General features: G+C 44.4%; 1 protein-coding gene across 5 annotated transcripts; it reads left to right on the top strand.

Moving 5' to 3' along the window:
* The first annotated feature begins 319 nt into the window (after positions 1 to 319).
* Positions 320 to 27988, top strand: MPZL1 (myelin protein zero like 1). Of its 5 annotated transcripts, none has more exons than XM_033052247.2 (6): positions 320 to 404; positions 13423 to 13583; positions 16678 to 16891; positions 19677 to 19809; positions 22892 to 22997; positions 27653 to 27988. In XM_033052247.2, the coding sequence occupies exons 1-6, from the start codon at positions 329 to 331 to the stop codon at positions 27752 to 27754; spliced, it is 792 nt and encodes a 263-aa protein (XP_032908138.1). In that variant the 5' UTR covers positions 320 to 328; the 3' UTR covers positions 27755 to 27988. The 5 variants fall into 5 exon arrangements, with proteins under 5 accessions (XP_032908138.1, XP_042634952.1, XP_032908139.1 ...); XM_042779018.1 differs by lacking the exon at positions 22892 to 22997 and adding an exon at positions 21364 to 21437 and having other exon boundaries at positions 27653 to 27739; XM_033052248.2 differs by lacking the exon at positions 320 to 404 and adding an exon at positions 1796 to 1859.

Below are 27988 nucleotides of genomic sequence, written 5' to 3'. Positions count from 1 at the left end.
GCACCGGCCGGGAGCCGCCCCGCACCACCCGCGCCCCCCGCAGCACCGCCGGCCGGCCGCGGGGGGGCGCCAGCGAGGCTCCCGGCCAGGGGGGCGGGGCAGCGCAGTCCCTGCGCCCATAGGTCAACTGGACTTGATTGATGGATCTTTTGCCCAATCGTCGTAGAGCAGCGGGGCAGGGAGAGGGCGGGGCGAGCCCGGCGCGGGGGGTGTGTGTGATTGGCAGCAGCAGTAGCCAATAGGCTGGCGGGGCAGGGGGCGGGGGGCGGGCCCGCGGGGCCGGGGGCGGACAATGAGGGCGCCGCGGGGAGGTGGCGGTGGTTGGAAGATGGCGGCGGGCGGAGGCAGCGCGGGGCGGCCCTGCGCGGCATGGCTGCTGATCGCCGCCGCCGCCCTCGCCGCCGGTGAGTCAGAGACCCAGGGAGGGCCGGCCGCCGGTTCCCGGGGCGGAGGGCGGTTCCGCCGCTCCCGGGGCGGAGGGCGTTTCCGCAGGCACGGCGCGGCTCTGCCGCTCGCTGCCCACCCGGTTCGGAGCCGGGTTGGCGGCGGCCGAGGACCCCCGTCCTCAGCGGGGGCAGGGTCGGGGTGCGGGAACAAAGCCCCCGGGAGCCGGCTGGGCAGGGCAGGGGGTGCCGCGGTGCCAGGGCAGCGCTGGTTGCACAGAATCCATTAGCTTGGAGGAGATCCCCGAGGTGATGGAGCCCGCCCGGGAGGCAGCGGCGCCGCGGGCTCCTGGCTCCGGGAGCGCGGGTGGCGTCTGCTGGGGGAGCCGCGGGTGACCGGGGAGCGGGGACGCTGGGGTTGTGGTAAATGACTCGATTCGGTCAGTGCTGAGGTATTTGGGTGGAGGGGGAATTGTGTCAGCCGGATGATGCGTTTATGACTGGTATAGGTGCAGAGTAAGCGCAGAATCGCAGAACGGGTCGGGTTGGAAGGGACCACAGTGGGGTCGTGTGGTCCAGCCTGCCTGCCTGGGCAGGGTCATCCCAGAGCACATGGCACGGGATTGCGTCCAGATGGTTCTGGAACATTTCCAGGGAGGAGAACAAGGCTATGGAGCGGTAGGAATGGCAGGAGTGATGCTTAACTCCTCTGTGGCTTGTGTTCTCAGAGGGCAGAGGGTTCCACACATGGCTTGGACTCGAAAAGTTACACACATTTCCCACTCACTGTGTGTAGGTGCTGGGCACTGACAGTGAAGGTGTATACAGTGTGTATACACCCCAAATATCCAATGATGGATATTTTTGGATGGCAGTACTTGCTTAGTGGGTAAAACTTTGTGAAGTATTTCAGTAGGAGATGTTAAGAGGCCTGATCCCTCCTCAGTTCATATGTCTAAAAAACTGTAAGTTTGTCTGGGAAGAGGTTTATTAAGAAACTGTGCTGAGTGGTAAGGAACTTAAAATTTATTTAATAGAATTTTTAAGTGGTTTGGTTGGAACAAATCTCGTTCCCATCCCACTGCCATAGGCATCTTCCACTAGACCAGGCAGCTCAGAGCCCCATCCAGCCTGACCTTGAACACTTCCAGGGATGGAGCATCCACAAGTTCCCAGCTCAACCTGTTCCAGTGCTTCCCTACCCTCACAGAGAACAACTGCCTCCTAATTCCTGTTGTTATTCCCCTTCCTAAATCTATTTGCAAAAAGCATTGTTTGCATTTGTTTAAGTTGGCTGCATTTTGCATTGAAGAAGTAGAGAATGCTAAGGCTTCCTGTGTATCTTTAGAGACATAGTATTTAGGATTAAGTAGGTAGATGTGAAATATGCATGTATTACAGTGAAACTGAGATCTTTGGAATTACATATGGAGGCAAAAGAAGAAGGAAGCATATTTCCCCTGACCACAACAAAAGGTACAGCTACAGTAATGCTATGGGTAGGTGGGGGTAGTAGATCATTGTAGAAAGTCTGAATTTATTCCTGTGTTGGCTACTTCTCTCCTTGCATATTTTTAGTCCTCCTGTCTGCTGTGAAAAGTGAGGTTTACATCTCTGCATGGGAATCAGTGATTGGAGTGCAGGCTGTTCATGTCTTTTGCATGCCCAAAGGAGTTTGGTGATGGGAAGGAAAAGATGACCTTCCCCTGAGTTTGGGATGCTGAGGAGTCCTGGGTAATCAGTGCTGTGCATTTCTTCTGGCCTCTGCCATTCAGGCTCCTGATGTTTTTTCAAGGACCCTCTTCCCATTCCCTCTCCTGGTGCTGGATTGTTCCCCTTGTGACAGGTTGGGAAATCAAAACCTGCCTTTTTTGGCAAGGGCTGGATGTGGAGTTTGCAGAGGGCTGTAGCTGCTGCCTCGCTCAGCTGTGGCTGTGGCTGGGTGATGTGCTGCACACGTGCCTGCTGTGCCTTGTGCCTGCTCTTCATATGCTCCATGGCAGGTCTGCTCCTGTGGCCAATAACCTGCAGAAATAAGACAGGAATATTGCTTAGGGTGCTGTGCTGTGCAGGCCCCATGAAACACCACAGCCTGCTCTGCCAAGCCTGATTGCTTCACCGCTAAGCACAGATAACACAGTTCCAGGCTTATTTTCACATGTGCCCCTGCATGTGTGGGTTAGGAGTTCGTCTTGCTTCTTTATGCTCAGTCATCTGAAATCCCTGTTGCTTCATTTACTTGTAAGAATGAGGGATCATTGTCAGATGTGCTGTCTGTGCTTCTGGGGACATTTTGTGGCATAAGTAGTTAATCGAGGTATAATCTCTTTGTGTGCGTGAGTGAGCTGGAACAACCAGCCAAGAGTATCAAGAAAATGGATTATTTTGCAATTGTGCGTTTCTAAGCCATGTAATTATGATTTAAAGTGGTATCCTGCCTGTGTTTGACATGAGAGTGCTGCCTGATTACTCCTGATAGTCTCAAAAAATGTCGAGATATTACTGGAAAGAATAATGATGATTTTTTTAATTATTCTTTTTGATACCAACAAAGCTTGACCTTTTTTGAGATTTCCTTTCTCCTACTACCCCTTTATACACACTCATACAAGTGCACGTGGGCACATACACATGGGTCACTAACAAGCAGCTATTGAGATGTTAAATAGCTCAAGTGCCTGTTAGCTGCTTGGAGCTCACCAGCCCGTTTCAGTTGCTGCTTGAAATGTTTCCTGAAAATAACAGTGTAAGTCAGGGCTGCAGTGCTCACTTGGTGCTTGTGCCAGGTTTAGTCAGAATTCCTGTAGTCACCCCCGTCAGAAGCTGTTAGTCCTTTTAAGCTCAGCCCACTGATGCTGCAGGTAGGAAAACTGTCTAGCCTGCACTGCTCAGTGGGTTCTGCAAAGGCAAAAGCTGGACAAACTCAGCTCACCTTGCTTGCAGCAGCAGCAAGAAGTTCTTGAATATGTTGAAAAGTCTATACCTTAATGTTTTGGAGATAAAATGATGCTGGATGCTTCTTGGCCCCAGCCATCCAACAGTCTCAGTCTCTTAAAATTACTTGTGTAAGTAATAGCATGTATGACCGTGTTGCTTGTTATTTGAATTAAAATTGTTTGTATTAAACAGCAGTTCCACTGCCTGTCTGTGGACCCATCTTGTCCTGACTAGTGCTGGATGTCCTTTGTCCCATACAGAGTTGAGACGGAAGACTGAAAAAATGAAACCTAGTATTATGAGGCAGATGTCTTGTACTGTTTGTCTTGAGAGATTTTAATCTGAGTAGTTTCTAAAGACTTATTGTTTTTCTGGGGAAGTGCCATTTAGATCATCATCAGGTCATCTATCCAAACCTTATTATTAGCAACCTGTAGTGGGAGTTCTTCAAGTGTGGTATGATGTGATGTGGTTTGATCATGTATGGCATACATTGCTCTTTCTACCACCTGCATGTAATTAACAAAATAAACAGCCTTGTGTGCAAGAAAATACATTTTTTTGAACTGTTGAATGCTAACTCAGGATGTCCTAGGAATACATCAGAAAGCTGGAAGCTCTGTGTGTGAAAACATTTGCATCCTTATGTCATATATCCTTTTGTCTTTTTTGTCTTTTTTGTCTTTTTTGTCTTTTTTTTTTTTCCGTGGTGTGTGGTTTGTTTGTATCTTGTCTGGGTTAGTGGAACCCCACAAGAAGTGGTTAGGGCAATGGAGAGGATGTGACTATCTTGTATAAAAGAAGGCTTTCCTGTGCCAGGAGAGGACAATAAGTTCTGAGCTGGCTTTATTGCCAGCAGAGAGACTTGAGGAACTCTACCTGCAGTGATTCACTGTTACTCAGTCAGCAGTCATGTGGAAAAGCAAGTGTTTACTCAGATTAGGGTTTAGCAGTAACCAATACCCATAGCACAGAAAATGGGGCAATGCATCCTAAAGCAGGGTTAACATCATTATTTTTTGCTGAGCAGGTTGAAACAAAGTTTTTCCTCCCAATCTCCTTTAACTTTAGAGGGCCATTCTATTACTTGTCCTGAATAAGCTTTTTTTAAAAAAAATAATTGGAAGTGTTTATATCAAATAAATGTGTTGGTACTCATCTGGGAGAGAGTTAATTTTCCTCATAGCTTGGATGGTGCTAAGTTTTGGACTTGTGAAAAGAGCCTCGATAACAATGTTTTGCATTGGTTACTTGTTTTGCATTGGTTTACACACCCCAAGGCTTTTTTTGTTTGTCCTCCCTCCCTGACAGCAGCTGGGAGGAGTTGGGAGGGCACCACAGAAGTCATGGTCAGCAATAAAAGCTAGGAAAAGGAGGAAGGGAGCTGTTTGGAATTACATCTGTCTTCCAAGGCACTGTTAGCCTGAGAGAGCCCTGCTTTCCTGGAGATGGTGAACACACTGCTGATGGAGGCAGTGGGTGATGGCTTGTGCTTTCCCTATGAAACTGTCTTAATCTCCACCCTTGAGTTTTTTCACTTTTACACTTCCAGTTCTCTCCCTGTTTGCACCGAGGGGGTGTGCAGGGCTGAGCTGCCTGCTGGGGTTAGCCCACAGTCCTTGTGCATTGTTCCCTTTGGCTGCTGTGTTTCAGCTCCTGCATTTTTATGTGTCTGTTGAGTTGGCACTTTCCACTCGGTGCTGCTGCTGCTAGGTTTTGACTTAAAGTGCATAAGGAAATGGATGTGGTTGTTCTTGGGAACTCTTTCCTCTAACCCCGCAGAAAAAGATGCTTTGTGGTACATTTACTGATGCTTTATGCACATGGTTTTAAGGGGAGTGAAGGAAATTTGCCCTGAAACACTGGTTATACCCTTCCTTCAGTGTTTCAAATCAGATTGAGATTCTGATCTTTAAGGGAAGGTTAAGCTCTGGGCAGTGTAGCAGTTGTCAGTGGTTGGTGGCACTTCCATCATGGGATGGAGGTAAATCAGGGCAGGTCATCTCCATGTGGGTGGAATGGCCATTGCTGGAGGCGTTCAGAGTTGGCTGCAAACCACCTATTATTCAGTAACTTGTTTTATGTAATGTGTGCAAGTGAAAGGTGGTGAGCAGGGCTCCCTTGTGGTAATAAATTCCATAAGGCTGTACGTGCAGCAGGAGTTTTGAAATCTCACTGGTTTCTATGGCTTGAAGTGTTCAGATCATGGTTTTGCATGATCTTGCTTGACAGAAGGTGCTGCTCCAGTCCAAGGAATGGCTCTGGAAATCACCACATGTGTAAACTGGGAAAGTGATGCAGTGTGCTACAAGGAAGGCCATAAATTATTCACAAAAGAAGTGTTCCTGAGAAAAACCAGCTGAATCAGCTCGTACTTGGTGCTTCCTAACCCTCCTCAGTTGTACCAAACAGTATACAGTGGACTGGGCTAGGGTGTTGGTCTGGTTTGAAAGAAAACAATGGTGAAAGGGCTGTTTTGAATACAGATTAGCTCCTGATCAGATTCGTTTTGTTCTGAGAGTGCGTGTGAGCTATTTAAATTGGCACCACCACTGACAAATTCTTGTGGAACAATGCTTTGAAATATTTAGCATGGGCTTTTCCTTTTGGTTTTGTGGTTGTGCTGCTGCAGGTTATAGCTGGTTACGAGTTTGCTCAGCAAGGAAGTGTGAGATTGCTGCAAGCTTGGTGCCAGAGCTGGCTGCAGATGTTCAGCAGTCCATGGATCAGTAAGGAATCTGGTCCTCCAAGGGCTTTGGATTTGCTTGAAGTGCTGAAGTAAATCTCTAGTCACAGCAGAACAGATTGGCTGCATGAATACCCTGTTAGCTGAGCAGGGTAATCACTTGGATGGTGTAATTTCATCTATCTTCTTGCTCTTGTTAAGTGGTAGGATTTTATTTAACAGGTTTAATCCAGTCTCTCTGTATACAGGAAAAAATCCTGTGCTCACCTTTCAGGCTGGTGGAAATACCAATACTTGGTAAGAGGTGGACAGAATTCTGGTTCAGGAATGATGACAGGTGGGAATGACTGTTCATGGAATGTTACCTTGGATGGTTCAAAGTGCAGCTTTTGCAGATGTTTTTTGGTGTGTATAGACTGAGTTGGTTGGAGCTTTCTGGATTGATGACTGTAAAAGGGTCAGAAAAAGGGCTGCTTCCTATGTCTGATATGCACTGTATTTACTCATGAAATCTGTGTATCTGCATCCTAAATTCAACTGCCTAGTTTGTTTTGGAAATTGGTAGCTCCCATGCTGCTAATGATAGATTTTTGTCAAAAAGATGCTGCATGCCATCAGCAGTTGGCAACTTGATTGGTGTTTTTAACATAGTTTCACTTAAGATAGTATTAATAACCAAAAAAAGAAAAACGCCTGGAGGGAAGCTTTTGCTCCAGCCAGCGATATGTCAATCTCTGCTGTCCACTCCATGAGTTTGGGTTTTGCTGTTGCTTGGTTGTGGTTTTTTTTGTCTACAACTTCTGATCCTTAGTACTCTCATTTCCTTAGTAGTTGTGACAGTTTTAGTGGATTGCTATAGCAATTTTGGGAAATACTAGTGATGGTGGGATGCTTTTTTTATTCTTTCTGCCATGTGTTGAGATGTCTACCCAGCTTCTCTCAGCTCTTTAGTTAAGTAAGCTTCATTCCCTATTTGTGGGGAAAACCTGGTGTATTTCAAGGAGACCTTTCTTTTCTGCTTTTGTGATCTCAGTTCCCATTTTCTGGTGTCTTTCCTTGTGCCCAGAAAATCATGTGGTGTGTTTGTTAGGGACTCTGTTTATATTGCAAGATTAGAGGTAGAGCAGCTGCCATCAACTGTTCCAGTTGCCCTTTGCACTTTGAACAGCTTTACTTAACTTGCCTCCTTTGGGTTCTCCACTGCTTTGGTTTGGCTTTGTCAACAAGAGCTGTTTACTTGGATTTGAACACTTGTGAATCTACTTGGGCATAGAAGGAAAACCACTTCAGGGCTGTTGAGCAGAAAAATGTGATGTGTGGTTTGGAAAGTACCTGAGCTGATGACTGGTGTCCCAGCCTGCAGCATAGGCAGGGAAGTGTTGCTTTGTGATCCCCAGGGAAAATTACTAGAAGTAACTAGAAGTTACTTGCCTGGAGACTCAGTATCTGCCCAAACCTGAAGTATGACTGATGCTGTAATAGGAGCATGAAGCTGTGCAGCTACACTGCTTATTTGTTTGTAGTTCTCAGCACCTTTACAAGCATCTCTGTTTTATGAGATGAGAGAATTGAGGGAGTGATATAGCAAGAAATTATTTCCTCAGGACTGAACAAGAAATCTGTGTCCTGTCAGGGGAGTTCAAGCATTTTTTGCTGTTTCTCATGCTTATTCTTCATTTCTGGTTAAAGCATGGGCTTTGAAAGTAAATGTGAGCATAGGTTCGTTTGCTCTCCTTGGCAGAACAATGAGCAGTTCTGTGTCATATGGAGGAGAACACTCCAAAAACTGCCCCTGCCATGTGGGAGGAGAAGTTTGGTGACTCTGGAGCCTTGTCTTTAAGTCCTGTCAGAGTTAGGTGCGGGAGGGCTGAAATACATGGATGTTATTGTCTGCTTTGACAGCTTAGCCACAGCCTGCTCAAGACTTCTCAGTGAAACTGCTTTCCTTTCACTTGGGGTGACAAGATGCTATTTTTTCCCTTATTGTTGAGGCAGGCAGAGCTTGGCTGAATGTGCAAAGAGGCCAGGAGAAAGCGAAAGTTGCGTTAGCAGATGTTTGTGTCTGCTAGGGGATGAAGGTTTCCAGCAGCATGGTGATGTGACAGGAGGTGGTAGGTGTTCATGGGCTGGGTGTCACAGCTGTGCTTTCTGATTCCTGGAGCTGCAGGGTGCTGCTGTGTTCCTGGAGACAGGAAGAGCGCTTTCCTCCAGCAGCCTGGTGACTTGACAAGATTGGCAACCTGGGGAGGTGCTGTGGCAGCAGCTAAAAGCTGTTCTGGTGAATTGGCATTTGAGAGCGAAATTGAATTCTTCTGTCCTCCTTTGAGGCAATGGAATTTAGTTTTTGTTGCTTTGAGACTTAGATGTCAAGATTGGTTGGTGTGACTCTGGTCGTTGTTTCTGTAGCTGATGTGTAGCTCTGTGTGCTGTGTCAATGTGTGGAGTGCAGACACCAAGGTCGTGGTGACAGGGACAGCAGGAGGAGGGGTGGACACATGTGGCTTCTCAATACTTATGTGATGTCCTTAGGAAGTACACCATGGTTTGATCCTGGGTGGAGCTGCTGGTGTGGGTTCTACTTTTCTTCTAAGGCAAAATGATGTGAAGGAATTCTTTGTGTGGAAGTTCTATCCAGCATCTGGGTGCCTTAACAGATCTCATGCAGTTTCAGAGCAGTGATTTTTGGCATGTCTGCTGTCTATTAAGGCAGGAAAGCTAAGGTTTCTTCCCGGGTATTTTATCCACAGTAGAGAAATGGTCTGGGGGGACATGAGTGCTTGTTGTTGCTCTTGGGGACTGTAACTTGTTCTGGCTTTCTGGGATGTTTTGTAGGGGTCTGGCTGCTATTGTTTCATGCTGATTTTACAGGGCGATGCGTTGTGGGTGAAAGAACTAAATACCACACAAGTGAGAATGCTGTCAACAGGAGATGTTTCACAAGACACTTGACATTGAGTAAGAGTATTTGTTAGTGAAAGCACTGAATTCTCAAGTGTATATTGTTTTTATGACTTAAGACCCTTAGTCATTAGAAAAAAACACATCCTCCTTTCTGATGAAACTTCTGGGCTGCTGAGGAGACCGGAGTGAAGATACTGAAACACTGAATATTCTGTCATTTTGTCAAGACCTTTCATCCATAAGTGACTTTATTTATAAATTGTATACATGGCTGTATTACCAGGTGTCTTTTAGGATAAGCAAAGCAAGTTGCTTGTATTAATTAATAAACTGATGATTAGGCATTTCAAGAGGAGGGAAGTAACACTCTCTGTGGTGTAAAATGGGAACTGTAGCAGCCATAAGCATCCAGTATTTAGCAATCTGGTGAAAGTTTCCATGTGGGCTGTGTTTGTGTTGGTGGAAATAAGATGCCTGTGATTACAGTGTTAGCTGTTTGCATTCTTGGTTTGTTAGGTCGCCTAGTGATCAAATTGAGTTGAATCCAGGGGAATTGAGTTTATTTTGGTGTGTTTAGTGTCTTAATTAACAGAATGTTTTCATTGGATCCAACATCTCCATAGAAGGAGTGGTCTGCAAAGAAATTTTAATCTTTTGTGTGTTAATTACTGTAAAACTTTGGTGCAGAGAAGGATTTCTTTGTGATATGCTCCCAAACCAAATGGTAAACCATATTTCTGCATAAAGAATGTAGAATAAAAACAATTCTTGCCCAAAATATTTTTTAAAAAAATCACTGTGAGGCAAGTATAAGCAACCAGAGGGTACAAGTAAAAGTAGGAAAAGATTGCTTCAGTTTCAAAAGGTGTTGATCTCCAAGCACTGGCAACTTAGGCACTGTTGGATACAGATGCAGTTACCATATGCTTTGGAGGGCTCAAAGGAAGTGAAAGGATTTTGCAGGTTTTGAGCAGATCCTCCCAAGCCTGAGGGACAGCGTTAAGGAGGAGGTGCTACAGTTTGGATTTGAAAAGTTTTGGATGAGACCAATGCTACAATATGGTTGGGGTCAAGAGTCTCTCTTCATATTGAAACAGGGATGGGTGCTTGGTGTAATTTCCACTTCATGGAGGGAGGCAGGGATCTTGCATATGTGTTATCCTCCTCTTTTTGGTGCCACCCTTGAAGCACCTTGGTTACCAGGAGCTGCAGTACTTAGTGATCTGTTACTGTCCATCTGTCCAGAGCAAAAAGGACATCACAGTAATGAAGGACAAGGTACAAACTGGAGGTTTTAATCTGGTGTCAGCTAAACAGGTGACTGGAAACTGAAAGACTCTGCCCTGACCTGAGAAGAGTTCAAAGTCAGAGGTGCTGCACAGGTATTGAGTTGGATAGACATGTGGCAGGTCCATGGAGCAGTTGTGGAGGGCTCTGAGCTCTGCTTTAGTCACGTTTAGTGTGAGCTGACAACTTAGCATTGACAAAGATGTCAGACTGAGGCTGTTCTTTGGATATAAGGAGACAGATCTTGAGCAGAGATGCAGATCTGAGTAGTCAGTGCAGTGATGGGAGCTTGAACTTGTTTTGCAGATGAGATCTCTGAGGTGAGATACTGAGGAAAGAGAGAGCATTGATGAAGAATGAAGATCCATGGTGGGGAAAAATAAGAAAAAATTAGTAAGTAAGGTTAGTAAATTAGTAAGAATATGAGTCTCTTGTCCTCTTTCAAGAGCAAGAGGAATTGTCTGGAAAGGAAGATGTGCATGGAGAGTTTTCATTGCAGTGTGGGGGTTGAAAATGAAGCTGGATTTTTTGTAGTTGGAGTAAAACTGCTGGAACAATACTAGAGATTTAAAAGAAATGGCTGAAGAGGCACAGGTTTGGGGTTTTTTCAAATTATTTTGGTGATAAGTGAGAAAAGTAGAACCATTTTTCTGCTGGAAAGAATAAAAGCAGCTGAAGAGTAGATGAGATGTTCACAAGAAAATACTGGGGCAGTTGGGCAGGGTGATGGGATCAAAGAGGATTTATGGGAGAAGAGCAAATATTTATTTTTGCCCTATGTACCTTGCAGACTGTCCCTTCCTATAGCACTCTTCTCTCTGACAGTTTCCTGTGATAATTTTTTCCTCTTGAGAGGAACTAAGGCTGAGTAGGCTTGAGGAATAGAGCAGTGTGTGTGACTGAAATATGACTCAAAATTCAGCTTTCTCCAACTGGAATATTTAATAGGTGGAGGAGCTGGAAGGTGGATGTAATCCTGGTAAATGTGGAAGAGGAGGAAAAGAGCTAGAGCTGGAGATGATCCATGTGGATTTTATTGAGACAGAGGAGGCCAAAGAGTTCAAGGCAGTGGGAACAGCCACCATATCAGTAAAAGTATGGGATTAGAGGGCTGAAGGTGAACAACTGACAAATCTTGTGGCCTCTCTACCAGTCAGGTTATGATTTAAGGAGCCTGTGTCTCATGCTGTAAGGCAACAGAAGCAGGAAAAATATTTTTGAAGCGGTGAAAGAGGCAGAGGGGAGAAAATCAGCAAAGAAGAACATGAAATGCAACCAACAATAGGACAGATGAAAATTAAACTTGATAGAAATATCAGGATTACACAGTTCCTTCCTTCCAGACCAGGGAAAAAGGAGGGACAAGTATTTTTTTTTTTTTCTCTTTGCTTCACTACAGTTCTAGTGAGTTATAACAGTGACTTCTTTAGATGAGGCAGATGTGTGCTACCCACTGCCTGTGTGTGGCAAGGAGTTCTCTGTACCATGTACAAGCAGACAATGTCTGTGCAGACTCTTTTCTTCCTACACAAATACTGAGGGCATCTTGCTTGTTTTATGCTTGAAAGGGAGGTTTGTTCTGTGGTTTGGACTTCATACAATGGATTTTATTTTATTTTTCTTTTCTACACCATTAGCTGGAAAAAGTGCATAAAGCACAGCAGCTCTCAGTTCATTTAATTTGATTGCTAGAAGTCTTTGTATGTTCCAAATAAATATTTGGTAGTTGTTTTACAAAAGAATATTTTTTGGCCCATAGTCAGAGTATGTACAAGAGAAAGGAAGCTCTGATAGAACCTCCTGATGAAAATTCACCACTCCTACTTGCCACCCCCCCTTGGGGCACTTTTTCTCTTGGAAGTGAAAGCATTGATGACAGGAGGATCTGAAATACCAAGATGGGACCTGGTGGGACTGAGGAGTTAGTGGATTTTGGAAGTGAACAGTGTGGACTCTGAACAGCAGAATTAATGAATGGTGGTTTCTTCTGGTTTTGGTTATTGCAATTACTGTGGTGTGCTCAATTCTCCCACCCCTGCTTGCATGTTCATTTTGTCAGATGTTTGCTGTCCAGCTTCTGAAAGCTGCTGAGCTGGTTGCTCTCACTGACTCAAAACTCAAACCTCATGATTTAAGGACTAATGTAGGTGGGTATGTAGAAACAAATCAACTGAGGTACTGATGGAACAGGAAAGTTTGTTCTGCTCTAACAAGGGAATTTATGGTACTGGAGCCCAGATATGTAGAATCCTATGAATAGAAGTAGATTGCTGTTACCATCTCTATGCTGGGAATCATGGTTTAATAAAAATCAAACCTTATAATTGAGGTACCAGGATCACATGTTACATCTGCACCCGCTCTGACTTGACAAGATTTTTGCTTTCACATGGATATGACATGAGCCCTGGCAGACATTGTCTTGTGATGTCACAGGATCATGCTTTTTCTACATAAACCTGAATGAATGTAGAGATGTATCTCCTTAAATCTGGATAGGTGCTAGGTACAGACTGTCTTTTCTGAATCATGATGAATTTTACTTACTTTTTAGGAAAACTACCAGTACAAGCACAATATTAACCTTGATTACTTTAAATTTGGAGGGTGGTTGTAGTTGGCTTGCTGTTTGGACTGTGCATAAGGTAGGAAAAAAATAAACTATTTTCATGCTTCTGAACTATAACCAAGTGATTATTTGTGAGGCCTTGCACATACAGACCTTGGAGGATGTCATAGCTGGGAGTGAGAGAAGTTTACTCCTCAGCTTTCTGAGCTTTTGTTCTGCTTACAGCTAGGAAAAACTGGAGATCTGAAACAAGATGTGTGCCAGAGAGGAAACTGAGTAATAGCTGGGCCAGGTTGTTAGTTCCTCTGATGAGTCTTAATTATTACAATGCTTGCTGTTAGCTGGTACGAAAACGTTTTAAACTCATCCTATGCACCATAGAATTGACTTCCACACAGTGTTATAGAGGAAACATCTGTGAGTAGAAAACATCCTGTCACAGATAATACAAGGAAGGAAAAGTGAATATATATTTGGCCTGCTCTATACTTGTTTGATTGCAGGTATAATGCAATGGCTGTGCGATCACTCGATGCAGGAGTTATTGATGCCTCTTCTCTTCTGCCCTTCTAGGCAGTGTGATGTGAGCTTCCTGATTCCCAAAGCAGCACTGATGTGTCTTGTTCTCCTCCTTTCTTCTCTTTGCCTTTCCCATGCAGTGCAAGTATCAGCAGTAGAGGTCCACACCCCGGAGGAGATGTTTGTGGAGAACGGGACGGACGCAAAGCTCCCGTGCACGTTCACATCTGTAGAAGTGATCAGCAGTGCAGCATCTGTCTCCTGGAGCTTTCAACCAGAGGGAGCAGCCACTCGTATCTCAGTAAGCAGTGGCTGCAGGGGTACACACCTGGGAGGGGAAGCTGGGATGGCTGATTCTAAGGAGCACACAAATATGGATTGGCTCCTCCTTCGTGTGCCTTATCTCCATCACTGTGATTTTAGAGAGCTTTTTAAGAGTTGTAGGAAAATATTGCAGTCTGCTAGATCTTTGCCAAGACTGGAGTGTGCAGTGACCACAAAATACTAGTTACTCTGTTAGTCTTAGGAGAGGGATGTTGGTATGGAAACTGTATGTTTGAAATAGATGGGCATCTAGGAACCTTGTAAATCCTCCATCCTTTTGCATTTGACCTGAATATAGCAGTCACAGAATTTGAATTACCACTGTAATTGCAGTGTTACATTGTGTATTGTGCATGTTGTTTATTTTGCTTGTGTACTGTATAGCCTCTTTGAAAGGGTTTAAAGTAAGACCAGTCTCCCTGGTTTCGGAACAGAATTGAATAGCTCAGATCAGTAAGCAGTTACATCCTCATATTATTGTTATTTGACAAGTGATAAATCAGGCTAGCAGGGAACTTAGGCAAATAATATTTGTCATTGCTCAGTTCCTGTATGTTGGGCCCAAATGGGCTCAGATCCTTTGGATGTAAATCTTCAAAGAAATTACTTTGGGAGGTTGATAGCTCTCTTCCTCATCTTCCTCATCTTCCTCAAACACTGCTGCTGCTTTCTTGTTCCTTGTCCTGAGTGAGGATTTAGAGGAAGCACAACAAGGAGCTCTGGGACAGCTTTGAAGATGTGGGGACAGCAGGTTGCTCAGCCTGTTTGTGTTTGTCTCCTCTTTTCTGCAGACATGAGCTCATTTAAACTTTAGGAGCTCTTCAATGCTCAGAGCAGAGATGGTCAAAACCAGTGTGTGAGCATCTGCAGTATACAGAGCTCTGAAGAGCAAGCTTCTGCATTCTCAGTGAAATAAATATTTGCTTTTGAAGAGGGAGCTCTTCCCATTGGGAATCCCAAGCAGCAGTTGGGCAGAAGCTTAGGGAAGTAGGGCATATTTCCTGCCAGTGCTGGACAGGATGGGTGAAGAGACGCCATCTGTTTGTGTGTTTTCCGCTTCCCATATATCCTGTTTTGCCATTCCCTTTCTGCATCACTGTTCAGTTGTAGGAACACAGCTTCAGCACATAACATTTGTTCTGGAATTGAAGTCAGTTCAGATGTTCCACCTGAATGTAGCTATCAGCACAATTGAAAGGAAAGCAAATTATCGTTGAGCAGACGTGACCCAGCACAATTTGATGTTAATTCCCTGTTTCTTCTGAGGGTCTGGAGAAGGTGCAGAGGGGATGTTTATTTATGAGCCTGAGTCATGCCATTGCATAGCTTGAGAGATCAGTCCTATGTCTGAGCTTATGTCTGAGCTAAGCCCATGCTTCTCTTGCAAGGATGGTCCTGTGCCCCTTTAGGATCATACTGGCAATCTTGTGGCCATGTGGTGAGGCTGGCTGGACTGGGAGCTTCCCCTGCTTGTCCCCTTCTGTCACCACGTGTTCCAAAGAAGTCTCATCTCACTCCACCATAGGCAAGGGATGGCTTGAGTCACTTAGCTTGTGTTTCAGGACATATTTTACTTTGTGATTTCTCCTCCCCCAGGTGAGGGCATCTAGAGAGCTGAGGAATCTGCCTCTGGCCTTCTAGACTTCCAGTGGGATGACTTCCACTGGGCTGTGGTAATGCAGTACTGCTGTGTTAAAGGTTACAATCAGGCTGGAAAAGCTGCAGACTGATGAAGAGTCCCTCCAAAATGTTGACAGCTGGCTGTGTGCTTGCCAGCTTTCCACCACATGAAATACTTTGTTGAATTTATGTTAATCTGTAGACAACAAATAAGATTGACTGCAGCAGAACAGATGGCCATGATGTGCACATACCTGATCTGGACAAGATTTGTGCTGCCAAGTGATAAGGCCTGATATTCAGAGTGCAGGTTTGATAGAGAGGATGTTGGAATAGCAAGCCTGAGATCAAGGGCAGGAAAAGGAAAAGGGATAGGAGGTGACTTGAATGGAAATATGACTTCTTGCAGGCAGTCTGTTCTGTGGCAGAGACACTGCTTTGTAAATAAGGCAGGAGAGAGAGGAAGCTGGAATATTGTCCTGAATTTCTTTCATTGTTCTCTGGAGACTGAACTGAAGGGAATTCAGGATGATTCTTGATTAGGTTTGTCTTGCTGTCTTGCAGGATATCCAGTTGAGAAAACCAAATTAAGAAAGAATGTGCTCTTGCAGTTCTCCTGCAGCCTTGATGCCTCTTAGGATATCCCATGTGTTTGAAAGCAGAATTGTCCTGTAGAAGTCTGTGCATTTCTACTGCTGTAAATTCCAATTTTGGGCAGGTATAGTTAGGAAATACTCAGTTCCTCCTTAGTCTGTACTAAAGAGGTGTATCCTTCAAAGATTTTTGGTCATGTATAGGGAGTGCAGAGCCAATGTGCAGCTTAGTCACTTAAAAACTGGGAAACAGTTATATTTAGTTACTGAAGGTTTCTGGAAAACAGCTAGATATACTCTAAATTGGTCATGGGATTTTCTGAGGGGGTGGAAGGAAGGGAGAGTGTTGCAAGTTAATTTAGCTGTGCTTTAGTTGCAAGTAACACACAGCACAACACAAGATGGGAAACTTGGTATCCTTTTTCTGCTAGGATGCAGGCGACTTCCTGTGACAGATGGCTGGGTTCCAGGACTGTTCTGTCCTTTAATTATGACCAGGTTACCAGGTTTTCTTCTCTTTCCTCCACCTCCTGGTCTGCAAAACTCTGTCCCCTGCAAAACAGAAAAAAAACCCCAACCCAGCCAATCCAACCACAAAATGAATCAAACCCCCAGAAAACTGAAACTTGCAGTCTCTTGTGCTGGCATGGTAGAGGTACAAGGATGGTTCTGTGATCAAGAGACAGCAAGGCAGACTGAAATGGTGAGGCAGGAGGAGAAAAACCTCAGCTACTGTCTGTGTATAACACAGTTGGCTCTGGGAGAATGCTGTAAGAGAAGAGAATGCTGTAAGAAAAACATGGTGGCTCCGTACTTGCTAATTGGATTGTTCTTATATCCTCTCTTCCTTGACTGCAGTTTTTCTATTACTCTAATGGGAAGTCATACCCTGGAAAGGACATACCATTTAAAGACAGGATCACTTGGGCTGGAGATCTTAACAAGAAAGATGCTTCTATCATTATATCAAACATGCAGTTCCGGGACAACGGCACGTACATTTGTGATGTCAAGAACCCACCTGACATTGTTGTCAAACCAGGAGAAATCCGAGTTAGAGTTGTGGAGAAAGGTATTCATTCATCCTATATGATTTTTTTTTTCCTTCTCATTTGTTTTTTCCCCCCCTCCATTCCTTTTCTTAATCACTTTTATTGGGGGTGGGGGAGTAGCCTGGAGGGAGCAACTGTTTTTTTAATTGTCTTCTTCCAGGTCGTAATAATGGAACCAGTATCTGTCAGCTGTTTAAAAATTTTATGTCATACCCTTTTCCTCTATGCCCACTAATTCCTGTGGTTTGAACAGTTATTAGGAAAGGCTGATGGGAGGCTTGATGAAAAAACATAATCTCATTTTGAAGTCCTGTGAATGTATTTCCTGCATTATGCTGCATCAGGGGTTAGGGTGACTTATGAAATCTGGTGAGTAAGGAGAAGTAGAAGACTATTCTTTTTGAAACCTTTCTGGTATATTTAATGGAATGCAGAGCTATAAATCCAAACATACAGGAAGTGAAGTGCTGCTCTGTTCCATGCAAAGGTGTTTGTGTTGAATGTGCACTCTGTCTCTCTTACTCAGGTGTTCTTAAAGAATCCATGGTTGCTCCTCCAGACTTCAGGTCCTGGCAACTTGCAGTCTCATGTGGCTTCTGGTTGGCATTTGGTAACATTTGTCACAGTTCAAGAGCGCTTAGATTCTGTTTGTCAATTTGACTCTTATTTCCCTTGATCATCCAAAACATTTGATTGTTCTACCTCAGCTGGAGGTCGGCCAAAATGTGATGTTGTTCCTACAATGAAATGATTGTTACAGTAATTGCATTTCCAAATCTATAATTTAAGAAGGCCAAGAATAAATGTTGAATTCATAAATGGCAGTGATGATGCAGCTATTTCATTAGTTTTAATATGTTAGGGAAGATATCTATCAGTGAGTCCTAATTGGAATGGTACTGTTGCTAGAGCAGGTTTGTACCCCTGCTCTTTAGAACATTCCATGTTCTTCTGTAGTCAAGGTCTCTATCTAATTTTTCTCTTTGTGGAACACTTTGGGTTGGGTGGAACCTCTGGCAACCCAACCATCACCTAGAACTTTCTGTTCCTTGGAAGCTTGAAGCCTATCTAAAATAGGGTCTATTTATTTTCTCACAATGATAGTCACTATGAAGAAGCAGTAAAGCAGCTGCTGGTTTAGCAAAGTCAGGCTGGCTTGGAAAAACCTTTTCAGATTCTAACCCAGGTTAAGCAACTAATGACTGACTTCAGTACACTAATTCAGCTGATATCTTTCAACAGCCTTGCATGCTGTTGCAGAATGTTGTATGTTGTATGGCTTCCTGATAGAGGGCATCTGGAAGAGAATCTCAGATTCTGAATGGAGCCTTGTATTTGAAATACTTCTCACCATCAGAAAAAATGCTGCAACAGTTGTCTTCAGAGACTTAGGAAGATTGTGAAAATGGATTTTCAGGCTCTTGTAATAGGTTATAACTCATCCTGAGCTGAACTGGAGCAATTTTTTCAGTTGGAGGAAATACACGATGACATTTAGGCTTATTTTATTTCTCATTATCTTCCTCTGATTGTCTTAGTAGTAAATTTCACTTTGCACCTAAAGCTGAGCCCATTTTGCCCTTGAAATATTTCTCGGTCCTTATCTCACTTATGAAGCCTTTGTTATGTTTTTGTTTTTTCCCTCCTTTGCCCAGCTGTGGCAGGGGAGTGTGAGTGAGCAACTCTCGTGGGTGCCTGGCCTGCCAGTGTCAAACCACACAACTGGATTGTCTGAAGAGTCTCTCATGCTTGGAGATAGTAAAATCCAAAGTGGACAGAGTATTGGATCAACTCTGTTACTTAAAAGCAGGGGGTTTGGACTAGACCATCTCAAGACATCCTTTCCAACCTCAACAATTCTGTGATGATCAGATGCAGGTGTCTGAGACAGATTTTTCTATGTAGATGTGGGTTTTGCCTGTTGGATCTGTTGCTGATTCACCTGTATTTGGTACAAGTAGCTAGAGTAGCGTGGAGTGTTGTAACCCCTCTGGCCTAAGATGTTCCTTGTGTAAACCACAATGTGGGGGGAAGGAAAGGACTTTGTTTCTCATTGGGAAAAGCTGCAATGGTAGTCTGTGTATTCTTTGACTAGTAATTATTTTGTACTCATTCTCTGATTGGCTTTTGTTTCTGGCTGCTCTTTTTTGGCCTGCTCTCCCCCAAAGTAATATTAGGGAAAATGTGAGTAAAGCAATACTGTGTTCTACGTGTTTTCCTGGTATTGTACAATGATCCTGACTTAAGAAAGAAAAAAGTCTATAAAAATGTACAGGCCTGGATTTTGAGATGCCAGAGTCATGTAGACACTGCTAAGAGTAATCCTGGGTAGGAGCTGTGCTGTGTGCTGCATGCTCCCTGGAGAACACCCAGCCTTCAGCACTCCTAGTGGGTTAGCGATGTGCTGTGTCCAAATCTGCTTTCAAGTGTGCCTGTCCTTTCCTGTTGACCTCGCTGGGAGCTGCCAGATGGCTGTAACCTGGTGGTTTTTTCCCCTTCAGACACAAAATGAGACAGGGTTGTCCTCATTGTCACTTGTATTCCCTGACATGTAAAAACCTTTGGTTCAACACAAGCTCTCTCCTGAAGGACGGTGACATTAAGAATACTCCTGGTGCGCGCTCTGTTCGTGTGTTACTCTGCTGGCTGCCTGCTCCCACTGCCACTTTTAGGCTGCATGCTGTAGTTCCTGGGTATTACATTAGTTCCTCCTGCTCTAAACCAGGCTCAAGAGCATTTGAGGTTTGCACTTGTGCTGAGCAGGGAATGCAGCAGAGTTGAATGTTTTCTCCCTTCTCTCCGCAGACAGCCTGCCTGCGTTCCCCATTGCCACGGTGGCAGGGATAGCCATCGGTACGGTTACGGGTCTCACATCGCTCATCTCTATTGTCGTGTGTCTTGTCATCAGAAAGAACAACTCTAAAAAACGATACTCTGGGTAAGAGATCTCCCTCCTCACCCGTGGCTGATGTGAGGAACAGCAGCAGGAACAGAGGGAGGGTTTGAAGGGGGGTAGGAGTTGTTTGAGCCAAGCCTTGGCGATTGTGGCTAGAGATAGGTATGGTCATGTGGAACTGTGATCATCTGCTTTAGTGAATACCTCTGTACTGTGCTCAAAGAGACCTACTGACCATGAGTTGCACCTGAAAATCACTAGGTGTTGAAGTTGATTCCCCACACACAAGGATATATGCCCTCAGATATTTAATCCAGACCTCTAGCTGTGCTTAGTTCCCCTTCCCTCCAGCGCTGCTTTCCTTACCACCTCCAAAGGAAAAGGACCACACATGCACTTTTAAGAAGTGCTGTGTGTTGAGATTAGGACTGGATCTATTACCAGTGTCTACCTCCTAAGCCTGGACCAAAATACTTGCCAAAACCCCCTTCACCACACTTGAGAGTAAGGAAGGAGTAGCCACTCTGCATCCATTCTCATTCACTGTCTGGTTTTTATTAACTTGCCATCCCTGCAGGGTTTTTAGTGTTAGGAGGATAACTCTGAAGTGAAGCACAGTTCTTTGAGTGGGTATATGAAAAAGCAACAAGAACTGACAAAGGCAGATTAGAGTCCTGTGGTGATGAAACTTGCTGCTGGTGGAGGAGGTGCTTCCTTTTTTTCTCCTCTCTAATTAGCTGGTAATTTACTTCTCTAAGAAAGAATGAAAATTATGTATGTAGTTTTAGGAACAACCCCAAAACATACAAGTTTCTTCTGTTCTTTGCCCAACAAATATTCCTGCTTATTGCAGGTTCTTTGGGTTGCCTGTGGGATTAAAGAAAATAACTCCAAAAATAAGCTTGTGGGGATTTCCAAATTAAACTTTGCCCTGTCCTTTCCCCAGTTGGAGAGCTTAGACAAAGTGAGTTGGCTATTGCCCAATGGTAAGGCTAAATACAGCAAGGGTGGCTGTGTGTGCTCAGAATTGTGTGGAAAGCCTGGTTTTCCCTTTCTGCATGTGTCCTTCCCCTAAGAATTGAAAAGAACCCTGCAGTGTCATGCACCAGCAGTGTGCCTGAGGTGGCCTGCTTGCCCTGCTTCCCACTGACCTGCTCTCCAGTGTCTTCCTGCTGGAGGACACATGTTGGTGCTGAGCCTGGAGCAGTAGTTCATGCACTGTGATTTCTTATAGCAGATTTAACTGCTCTCTTGGGAAAGTAATCTGAGGTTTAAATCCTGCTTTCACTGACCATGCCAGCTCTGCATGATGTGTAGAAAGAAACCAAGTGTGCTGTGACCCCCCTCCAAACTTATGGACTGTCTTCTACATAATGCTAACCGGTGTGTGGTGGTGGAGAGAAGCACTTACTCCTAGATAACCGTTCTGCCTTGAACCGAGGTGGGCTGGGGCTCTGCGTGGCATCTGGAACCCCTGCATGGCCACGGTTTCCATTCATGCTCTGATTTTGGTGGGTTTTTTATTTTGTTTTGTTTTTTTTTCTTTCTGCCTTGGTGTGCTGGGGTCGGATCCTGCTTACCTTCCTCTCCTTACAGAGATCCTGATATAGACGCCAGATTGGGAATGTAACAGGGCTGGGTCTTCTCTTCCAGTCCCACTAGACACCATGGTAACTAATCAAGTTGGTGGTTGCTGTTAATACCTGTGTGTGTGTACACATTTCCTATTCCTTTGCTGACTAACCAGCTAGCTCTCTACTAACATCACTGTAATTTGTGCTGGAGTCTGTTGGCAAAGGGATGTGCATTTCACTGGGTGCTTGGGTCTCATTGTCTCGTGTCTGACTGGGGTGGAGTTGTTGTTTATGCCAGATGGTGTCCCTCCATCTCTTCCAACAGTGAACTTGCCAGTGCATTGACTAAAGCACAGGAAATTCAGAGCTCTCTCTGTGTCAAAATAAAAGTAAATTCCCTGTGAGTGTTCCTCTGGCTCAGACAGCTTGGGTGTTGAAAACTTGCAGGGATGTAAGTACATTAGTTGCTTAAGTCAAAGGGTAAAAAATGTCCTACAAGGAGGTGGTTGGCTTAATGCCACTGTCCTCATTTGTTTCTGTACTCACTTTATACACTGTCTACAAAGACTGTAGGAAAAAGGATACCCAGTGGTCAGAGGGTAGTGGTACTGTGACTGCTGCCAAGGAGGTGGCTACTTAACTCTCCTGAGTGCTGTGGTACAAGGAGGTAGACCTAGCACTGAGAGACCCATTAGTACATTGCCCAGAAGTCACCAACTTAAAGGTCATTTGCTCTGTGGTATTCACTTTTCTGTCACAGGCTTGTTTTTTTTTCAGTCCTGCTTTAAGCAGATGAAAAGAAGCAATCAGAGGGTGAAAACCAGCAGCCTTCTTTTTAGGGGTGTTGGTTTTCACCACAAGATAGTTGTTTTGGTTTGAAAATCAAGATTTGCCTGATTAGGTATTCAAGTAGCTGTATGAGGGCAGTAGCATAAATGTCCTGTGTGACTCTTGAGGTAATTGCTCCCTAGACTGATGTCTGCTGGGAGAATTATTTTGGGCTCACAGTCTAACTATAAAAGCAAGGGAGCTAATGCAGACTTGGGTAGGAAGTACCTTGCTGATGTACAGAGAGCTGGTGACTCTTGCAAGTGTTGGCTTTAACTATATCACTGATACACTTGCCTCATGGCTGGGATGTTTAGCTTCTAGTTAGAAGATAATAGAAGATAATTGCTGTTTACCACTGTTAACTGGGAAGAAAACATTATTTTAGACAGACTGAGTTGAATGGGAGTATCTAAGGACCAGGGGTTGTGGAGGAGCTGCTGTCTTATGTTAAAGCTGCTCCTTCCTGTTGCTTACCAATGAAACTCAGAGGAAGGACAGAGAAATGTCTCGGGAGAGATGGAGAATTGTTTGTGTTTATTTCAGAATCCATTATGTTCACTTATTTACTTTGGCGTAACCTGCCGCATTTCACCTTGCCATCATTCGTTTTTTGTTTTTGTTTCTTTTTTTTCTCCTCCTTTTGTTCCATTTCGTTTTGGTTTGGTTTTGGTGTGCCTCTTGAACATTGTCGTGCAAACTCTGCTCTGCCACCTCGTCAGCTGCAGTACCTCTGAGAGCTTGATGTCTCCGGTTAAGCAGGCTCCGCAGAAGGCGCCCTCCGACACAGAGGGGCTGGTAAACAGCGTGCCCGCCAGATCACACCAGGTAAACTGCTCCTGCTGCTCCTCCCCGAGGCAGGATTTCCCCCCAGCCTGGGGCAGCTGCTGTGGAAAACATCCAGGCAGGGTGGGATTTGTGCGTTAGGGGCTGTGTGCTGGTAAAAGTGTGTGCGCTGGGCAAGGGGTGCGCAGTTAGCTCTGGTGAGCTCTGCTGGAGGAAGCTTTGGTGCAGTTGAAAGAGCAGCATCTTATTAGCTGAGATGGAGTTTCATTCCCTTTTCATACTAAATTATAAAAAACCACAGTTGTGATCTTGTGCATTAACTACACAGGTGGTAGTGAAGTGCAGGGATGAGGAGTGGTCAGAGAGTATCTGTTTGACACAGACACAGTGCAATGTCAGACATGGATCACCACATAAAGCTGCCTGGTTTGTTCTGGGATGGTAATGGGGAGGAATTTGCCTTCACTCTCATGCCCCATGGCATGTACTTCCTTCACAAGGGGAGGAGCCAGATGTGTCCAGTTTGCAGATGGCTTGTGCTGCTGACAGCTCTCTTCTGCTGAGTATCCCAACCTCTGTGGGCTTGGAAGTGCCACTCCTTGTGCTTGCTGCAGCTGGCAAATTTCTGCTGAATTTGAAGGGAAAAAGTGGCTTTTATCCAGACTTAGCATCCCATGGGAGGGGACAGAGCATGAGTCAGACAGGGAATCTATGCAATGGATCATTACCTGTTAGTACTACAGGATTTCCTTGTTTGGAAGCTGTTACTTCCCTCTTGATTTGAGTATTCCCAGCAATTTTTCTGTGAAGATACAGGTCCTGAGACAGTTTAAGTTCAAAATGGACTTTTTCTTGTTTAGTCACCTTTTAGCAAGTGGCTGCAGTGTAGTGTGTGCAAGTTAATACCTTTTTTTTCTTAATTTCTCCTGATAAGATAATGGAGATGTATATTAATGTATTGGCACTACAGGAAAAAACCAACTGTGCTAAGAGTCAGCTCAGTAAGGTCAAAGCTCCTACTCTGCTGGGCTTCTGGTTTGGTTTTGAAATGCTTTTTGTTCTGGGCCATGCAGTATTTCCAAAGCTGCCTTCTGCCTTCAGACATCAGTCATTCACTGAGGCTGAATAATCAGGATTTAAAAATAATCAGATTTTGACTGACTTATAGGTTTTGTAGCAGCAGGCTGCCTAGAAAACTTGTCTTTCCTAGATCATGGGAGATGCTTTTGGAATGGGTGAATGTGATGATTCCTACCATCCCCCCTTAAAAAAAACCCAAAAACCAAAAAAACCAAAAAACAAAGGAAAGGAAAAAAAAGGTACCAGCCTACCAGCACAGTAGGAATACTTGCAAGTGCCTTGAGGGCTACACACAGATGCTGTTCTGTGCTTGCATCTTGAAAGCAAAAATACTCCAATGTTTTGGTGTGAGAACTTGCAGTGTCCTCACCTTTCCATGTCCCCCAGGGTTCTAGTCTCAGTATGCTAGAAGGAGCAGCAAGTAAATCTAAGCTTTGCGGTGTTAACTCAGAATCAGGGTGGTTTTTACCCTTCTGTAGTCACTCCAGTCTGTTTCTTCATTGATGGAGTTCTCCCTGCAGGTAAGTTTCTAAAGGAAATCAGGAAGTGTCAACACTGCTGACCTCAGCTGAAAAATACTGCAAATAGCTTTTGTTCCATTGAGTTTTAGTTTAGTTTTTAGATTTTTGATCTCTTTTGTCAGGCAAACAGTTTCTTTTGGTGGCAGACATTTGTAGCTGCAAGTCGTTCCTCTACTTCCTGTTGAACATTTGCCCCATCTTTATAGATCAACTAAACATATTTACTTTTCTTTTGAAAGATCCACAGTGAAATCAGGGTAGATCAGATTTAGAACACAGTGTTTAAACAAGTGAGGAAGCTAAATTTCAGTTGATTACCCTTAGCCATTGTTAAGGGTCATATCAGCATGCAAATCAACATGTATGAAATCTTTCATCATATACAAGTAAAACCTGGTGTTTCTTGGTAATCAAGAAATGAGTTTTATTGTTCAAGCTTTTGAGGTGTTGTGCAGGTGAAAGGCAGATTGTCATTCCCAGCAGTTCCCAGAGCTGCTGCAGGCTGTTTGCTGATTCAGACACACACTTGTCTCTTGGAATGCCTGGTAGTTTTAGACCTGTGGTTCCCACAGTCAGTGCTGTGGTCCAACAGCAAAGGCCTGTAGTCTTCCACCCCCCAAGGTGGGATGTGTAGGAAGTGAATGAATGCTTTGTCCTTCACTGGAGGAAAAGAACGGTGAATACAAACAAAACTGCCTCTGCAACTTAGAAACAGTAGAATCACAGCTCAAAGTTCTCTGAGCCTGCACTTCCTTTGTGTTTTGAGTGCAAGTCACTCAGGTGTGGACCTTGCTTTCTGGAGTTTGCATATCTGATTCTGTGAGTGTTCAGCTGCTTGAGTCAGCTCCACTTGCTGTCACTGTGCCCTCCTTCTCAGCAGGTTGTTCTGTCCTGTCAGATTTGTCTGAGGTGGCTCTTGTCCATGCTGTCATTCTCTAGTGACTGCTCTTCTGCCAGGACTGTTGTTTGTGTGGGTAAGAAACAATTTCCAGTGAAGGCAAGAACTACATGGATTTCCCACATGGATGTCCTTGTTTGGATCCCAGGGCCCTGGGAAGGAACAGTTTGCAATGCCAAGAATCTTGATTGAAATTTCAGATAACTTTCCTAGAGCCTGAATCTCTGGTAGTTGCAACATCATTCAGAATCTGAGAATGTGAAAATTCTGTGGGCTCCTGTTGGACCATGGTGGTCTAACTTTGTAATTCCTTTTGCTTTGCTGTAACCTGCAATTCATGACTGCAGACAAACCCTTAGCAGGTACACCTGCTACTATTTTCCATTCAGTTCTGAATGGAAAAATTGCAAGGCTTCAGGAAATGCCAATTTTATATAGCAATGGTGGTCTGTCTTCTGGTTCTGAAGAGTCAGAATAAGCTTACATGGGATTAGATGAAAGTTATGAATTGTTTAGATTATTTTTAAAATGGTCCAGGTGGCACAGTCAGCTAGAGAATCAATTGTCAGAAAATCAAATAGATGAGCACTGCAGTAAATCCTTGGCCCCTCCTTTTCTCTGTGTTGGCTATCTACCACTTTTTTTAGGTGGCTGACAGTAAACACATTGAGAAAATGATAGCTTGGTTTGGATCAGCTGATCACACCAGTCAGTCTCTCCACACCACTAACATGCTGCTTGCAGCACAGTGACTATATTTAAACTGGCAAAAACCCAGTACAGTGGTAACTGATACTGAGTGAACTCCACTCCTAGACAGTTGACCCATTGGAATTACTTCAACAAAATTTGCAATGTCACAGTGAATACTTTATGTAGTTAGATTTATTATCTTTATACTTTTTTCACTGACAGTGCTCTCAAGCTAAATTTATCATACCTTAACCTCTGGCCTCAGGCAGATGAGATTTCCAAAATTGCTTGCAATTAAACTTCAGGGTTACTTTGCCTTGAAGTTTATATAGACACTGTGATCTGATTGGAATTAGTAATCTCAGTACAGTGTTGGAAACCAGAGCAAAGAAATTTTTAAAAGAAGTGGCTACAATGAGATTGAAAATCCAGAGTGTTCTAGGACATTGGTGCCCTTTTTTCCATTATATTAGTGTGTTGTTTATATTCAGGGTTTTATACCCACTTGCAAGTTTTCACCCTTCTGTCCATCTTCTTCCTCTATTCTTCATTACTTTGGAAATACTTTACCCAGAAGGAAGAAAATGGGGATTTAAATTACTTCTGAAAGAGAACAAGGTATTTATCAGGTGTGAGCTTTGCCACTGTGCTGGGGGGAAAACAGCTGTGCAGGAAGGTACCTGTGGTCCTTCAAGGGCATAATTTTTTGTACAGAAGGTCTATTTTAATCTCTGGCTCGTAATTGCTGGGCTGTGTTGTAGAGGATGTGGTGTTTTAGCAAGTGTTCACACGTTCAGCTGCAAGGCTGTAATGTCCCCCCTGCACCCCAGCAAATGTCCTGAAGATGTGAGGCCCTGCCTGCCCACGGTGTCTGTGAGCTGCTGCTGCCTGGGCTGGCTCAAAGTCAGGTAAGAGTTTGGTATTGCTGCACCATTTTACCACTTCTGGCTCACTGCTGTCTAAGTCTTGGGCCCACCGCTGGCTTGGGCAGTCACTTGAGTCACAGGGGTGGCTGCAGCTTTGTTCTCTCCCTTGTTATCCAAGTGCTGGGATTTACAGGAGGTTAGTAGCCATTTGGAAAGTACGCTCTGCTGTTGACTGGTAAACCTCTAGTACAGTTCCTCTTTATTAAATATATTTCCTCAATATAGTTCCTCAATAATACATCTGGCACGCACCTGACTAAGCCATGTGTCTTTGCTCCATAGCACACATAAGAATTGTTGCTTTTCAGAGCAAGGGCTCCTAGATTTTGCTTTCTGTGACATCAGGCAGTTTTGGAGGGAGGCAAGGGTGCTGTTTGGCATGCTCCTGAGAGGAGAAAGGTGGCAGACTAGAGCTCACGTGCAGCTGAGGGTTCATTCCACCTGCTTCCAAGTGCTGTCCGCAGTCATTAAAGCTGTGTGGTCTTGCTTTAGCTTTCACCTTGCTGCAGCCCCCGTGGAAGTGAGGGGCAGCGTGGCCTGTTGTGAAAAAGCCTGATTTGCCTGTCCTTGTGTCCCCAGGGCCCAGTCATTTACGCGCAGTTAGATCACTCCGGGGGACAGCACAGCGACAAGATCAACAAGTCAGAGTCTGTGGTCTACGCCGACATTCGGAAGAACTGAGATCCTCAGCTATCCAAAGGACAACACACATTCAGACTGGAATTGCTTGAGCAAGATTTGACCCAGAGAACTCACATGTGGCCTTTGATGCCTAGGCTAGGACCAATGCATGTGCATACAGAGGGAGAGATATATATGTATTGTGTGTAAATAGTCTATTTAATCGTACAGAAGTGAGACCAATGTTGCATGTTGAAATGCGGTAAGAATTTTGCTTATAAATTGCCAATATTA

The sequence above is a fragment of the Catharus ustulatus genome, chromosome 2, assembly GCF_009819885.2.
Source record: "Catharus ustulatus isolate bCatUst1 chromosome 2, bCatUst1.pri.v2, whole genome shotgun sequence".
Classification (NCBI taxonomy): domain Eukaryota; kingdom Metazoa; phylum Chordata; class Aves; order Passeriformes; family Turdidae; genus Catharus; species Catharus ustulatus.
The sequence above is the reverse complement of the archived record's forward strand: the minus strand, read 5'-3'. Positions and strand labels throughout refer to the sequence as shown.

Excerpts from the sequence above, each read along its gene's own strand:
- MPZL1 (XM_033052246.2), top strand. The coding sequence starts at position 13,272 with ATGCAATGGCTGTGCGATCACTCGATGCAGGAGTTATTGATGCCTCTT. Across the intron at positions 16,892-19,676 it reads AGTTAGAGTTGTGGAGAAAG|ACAGCCTGCCTGCGTTCCCC; the intron begins GTATTCATTCAT and ends TTCTCTCCGCAG. Across the intron at positions 19,810-22,891 it reads TCTAAAAAACGATACTCTGG|CTGCAGTACCTCTGAGAGCT; the intron begins GTAAGAGATCTC and ends CCACCTCGTCAG.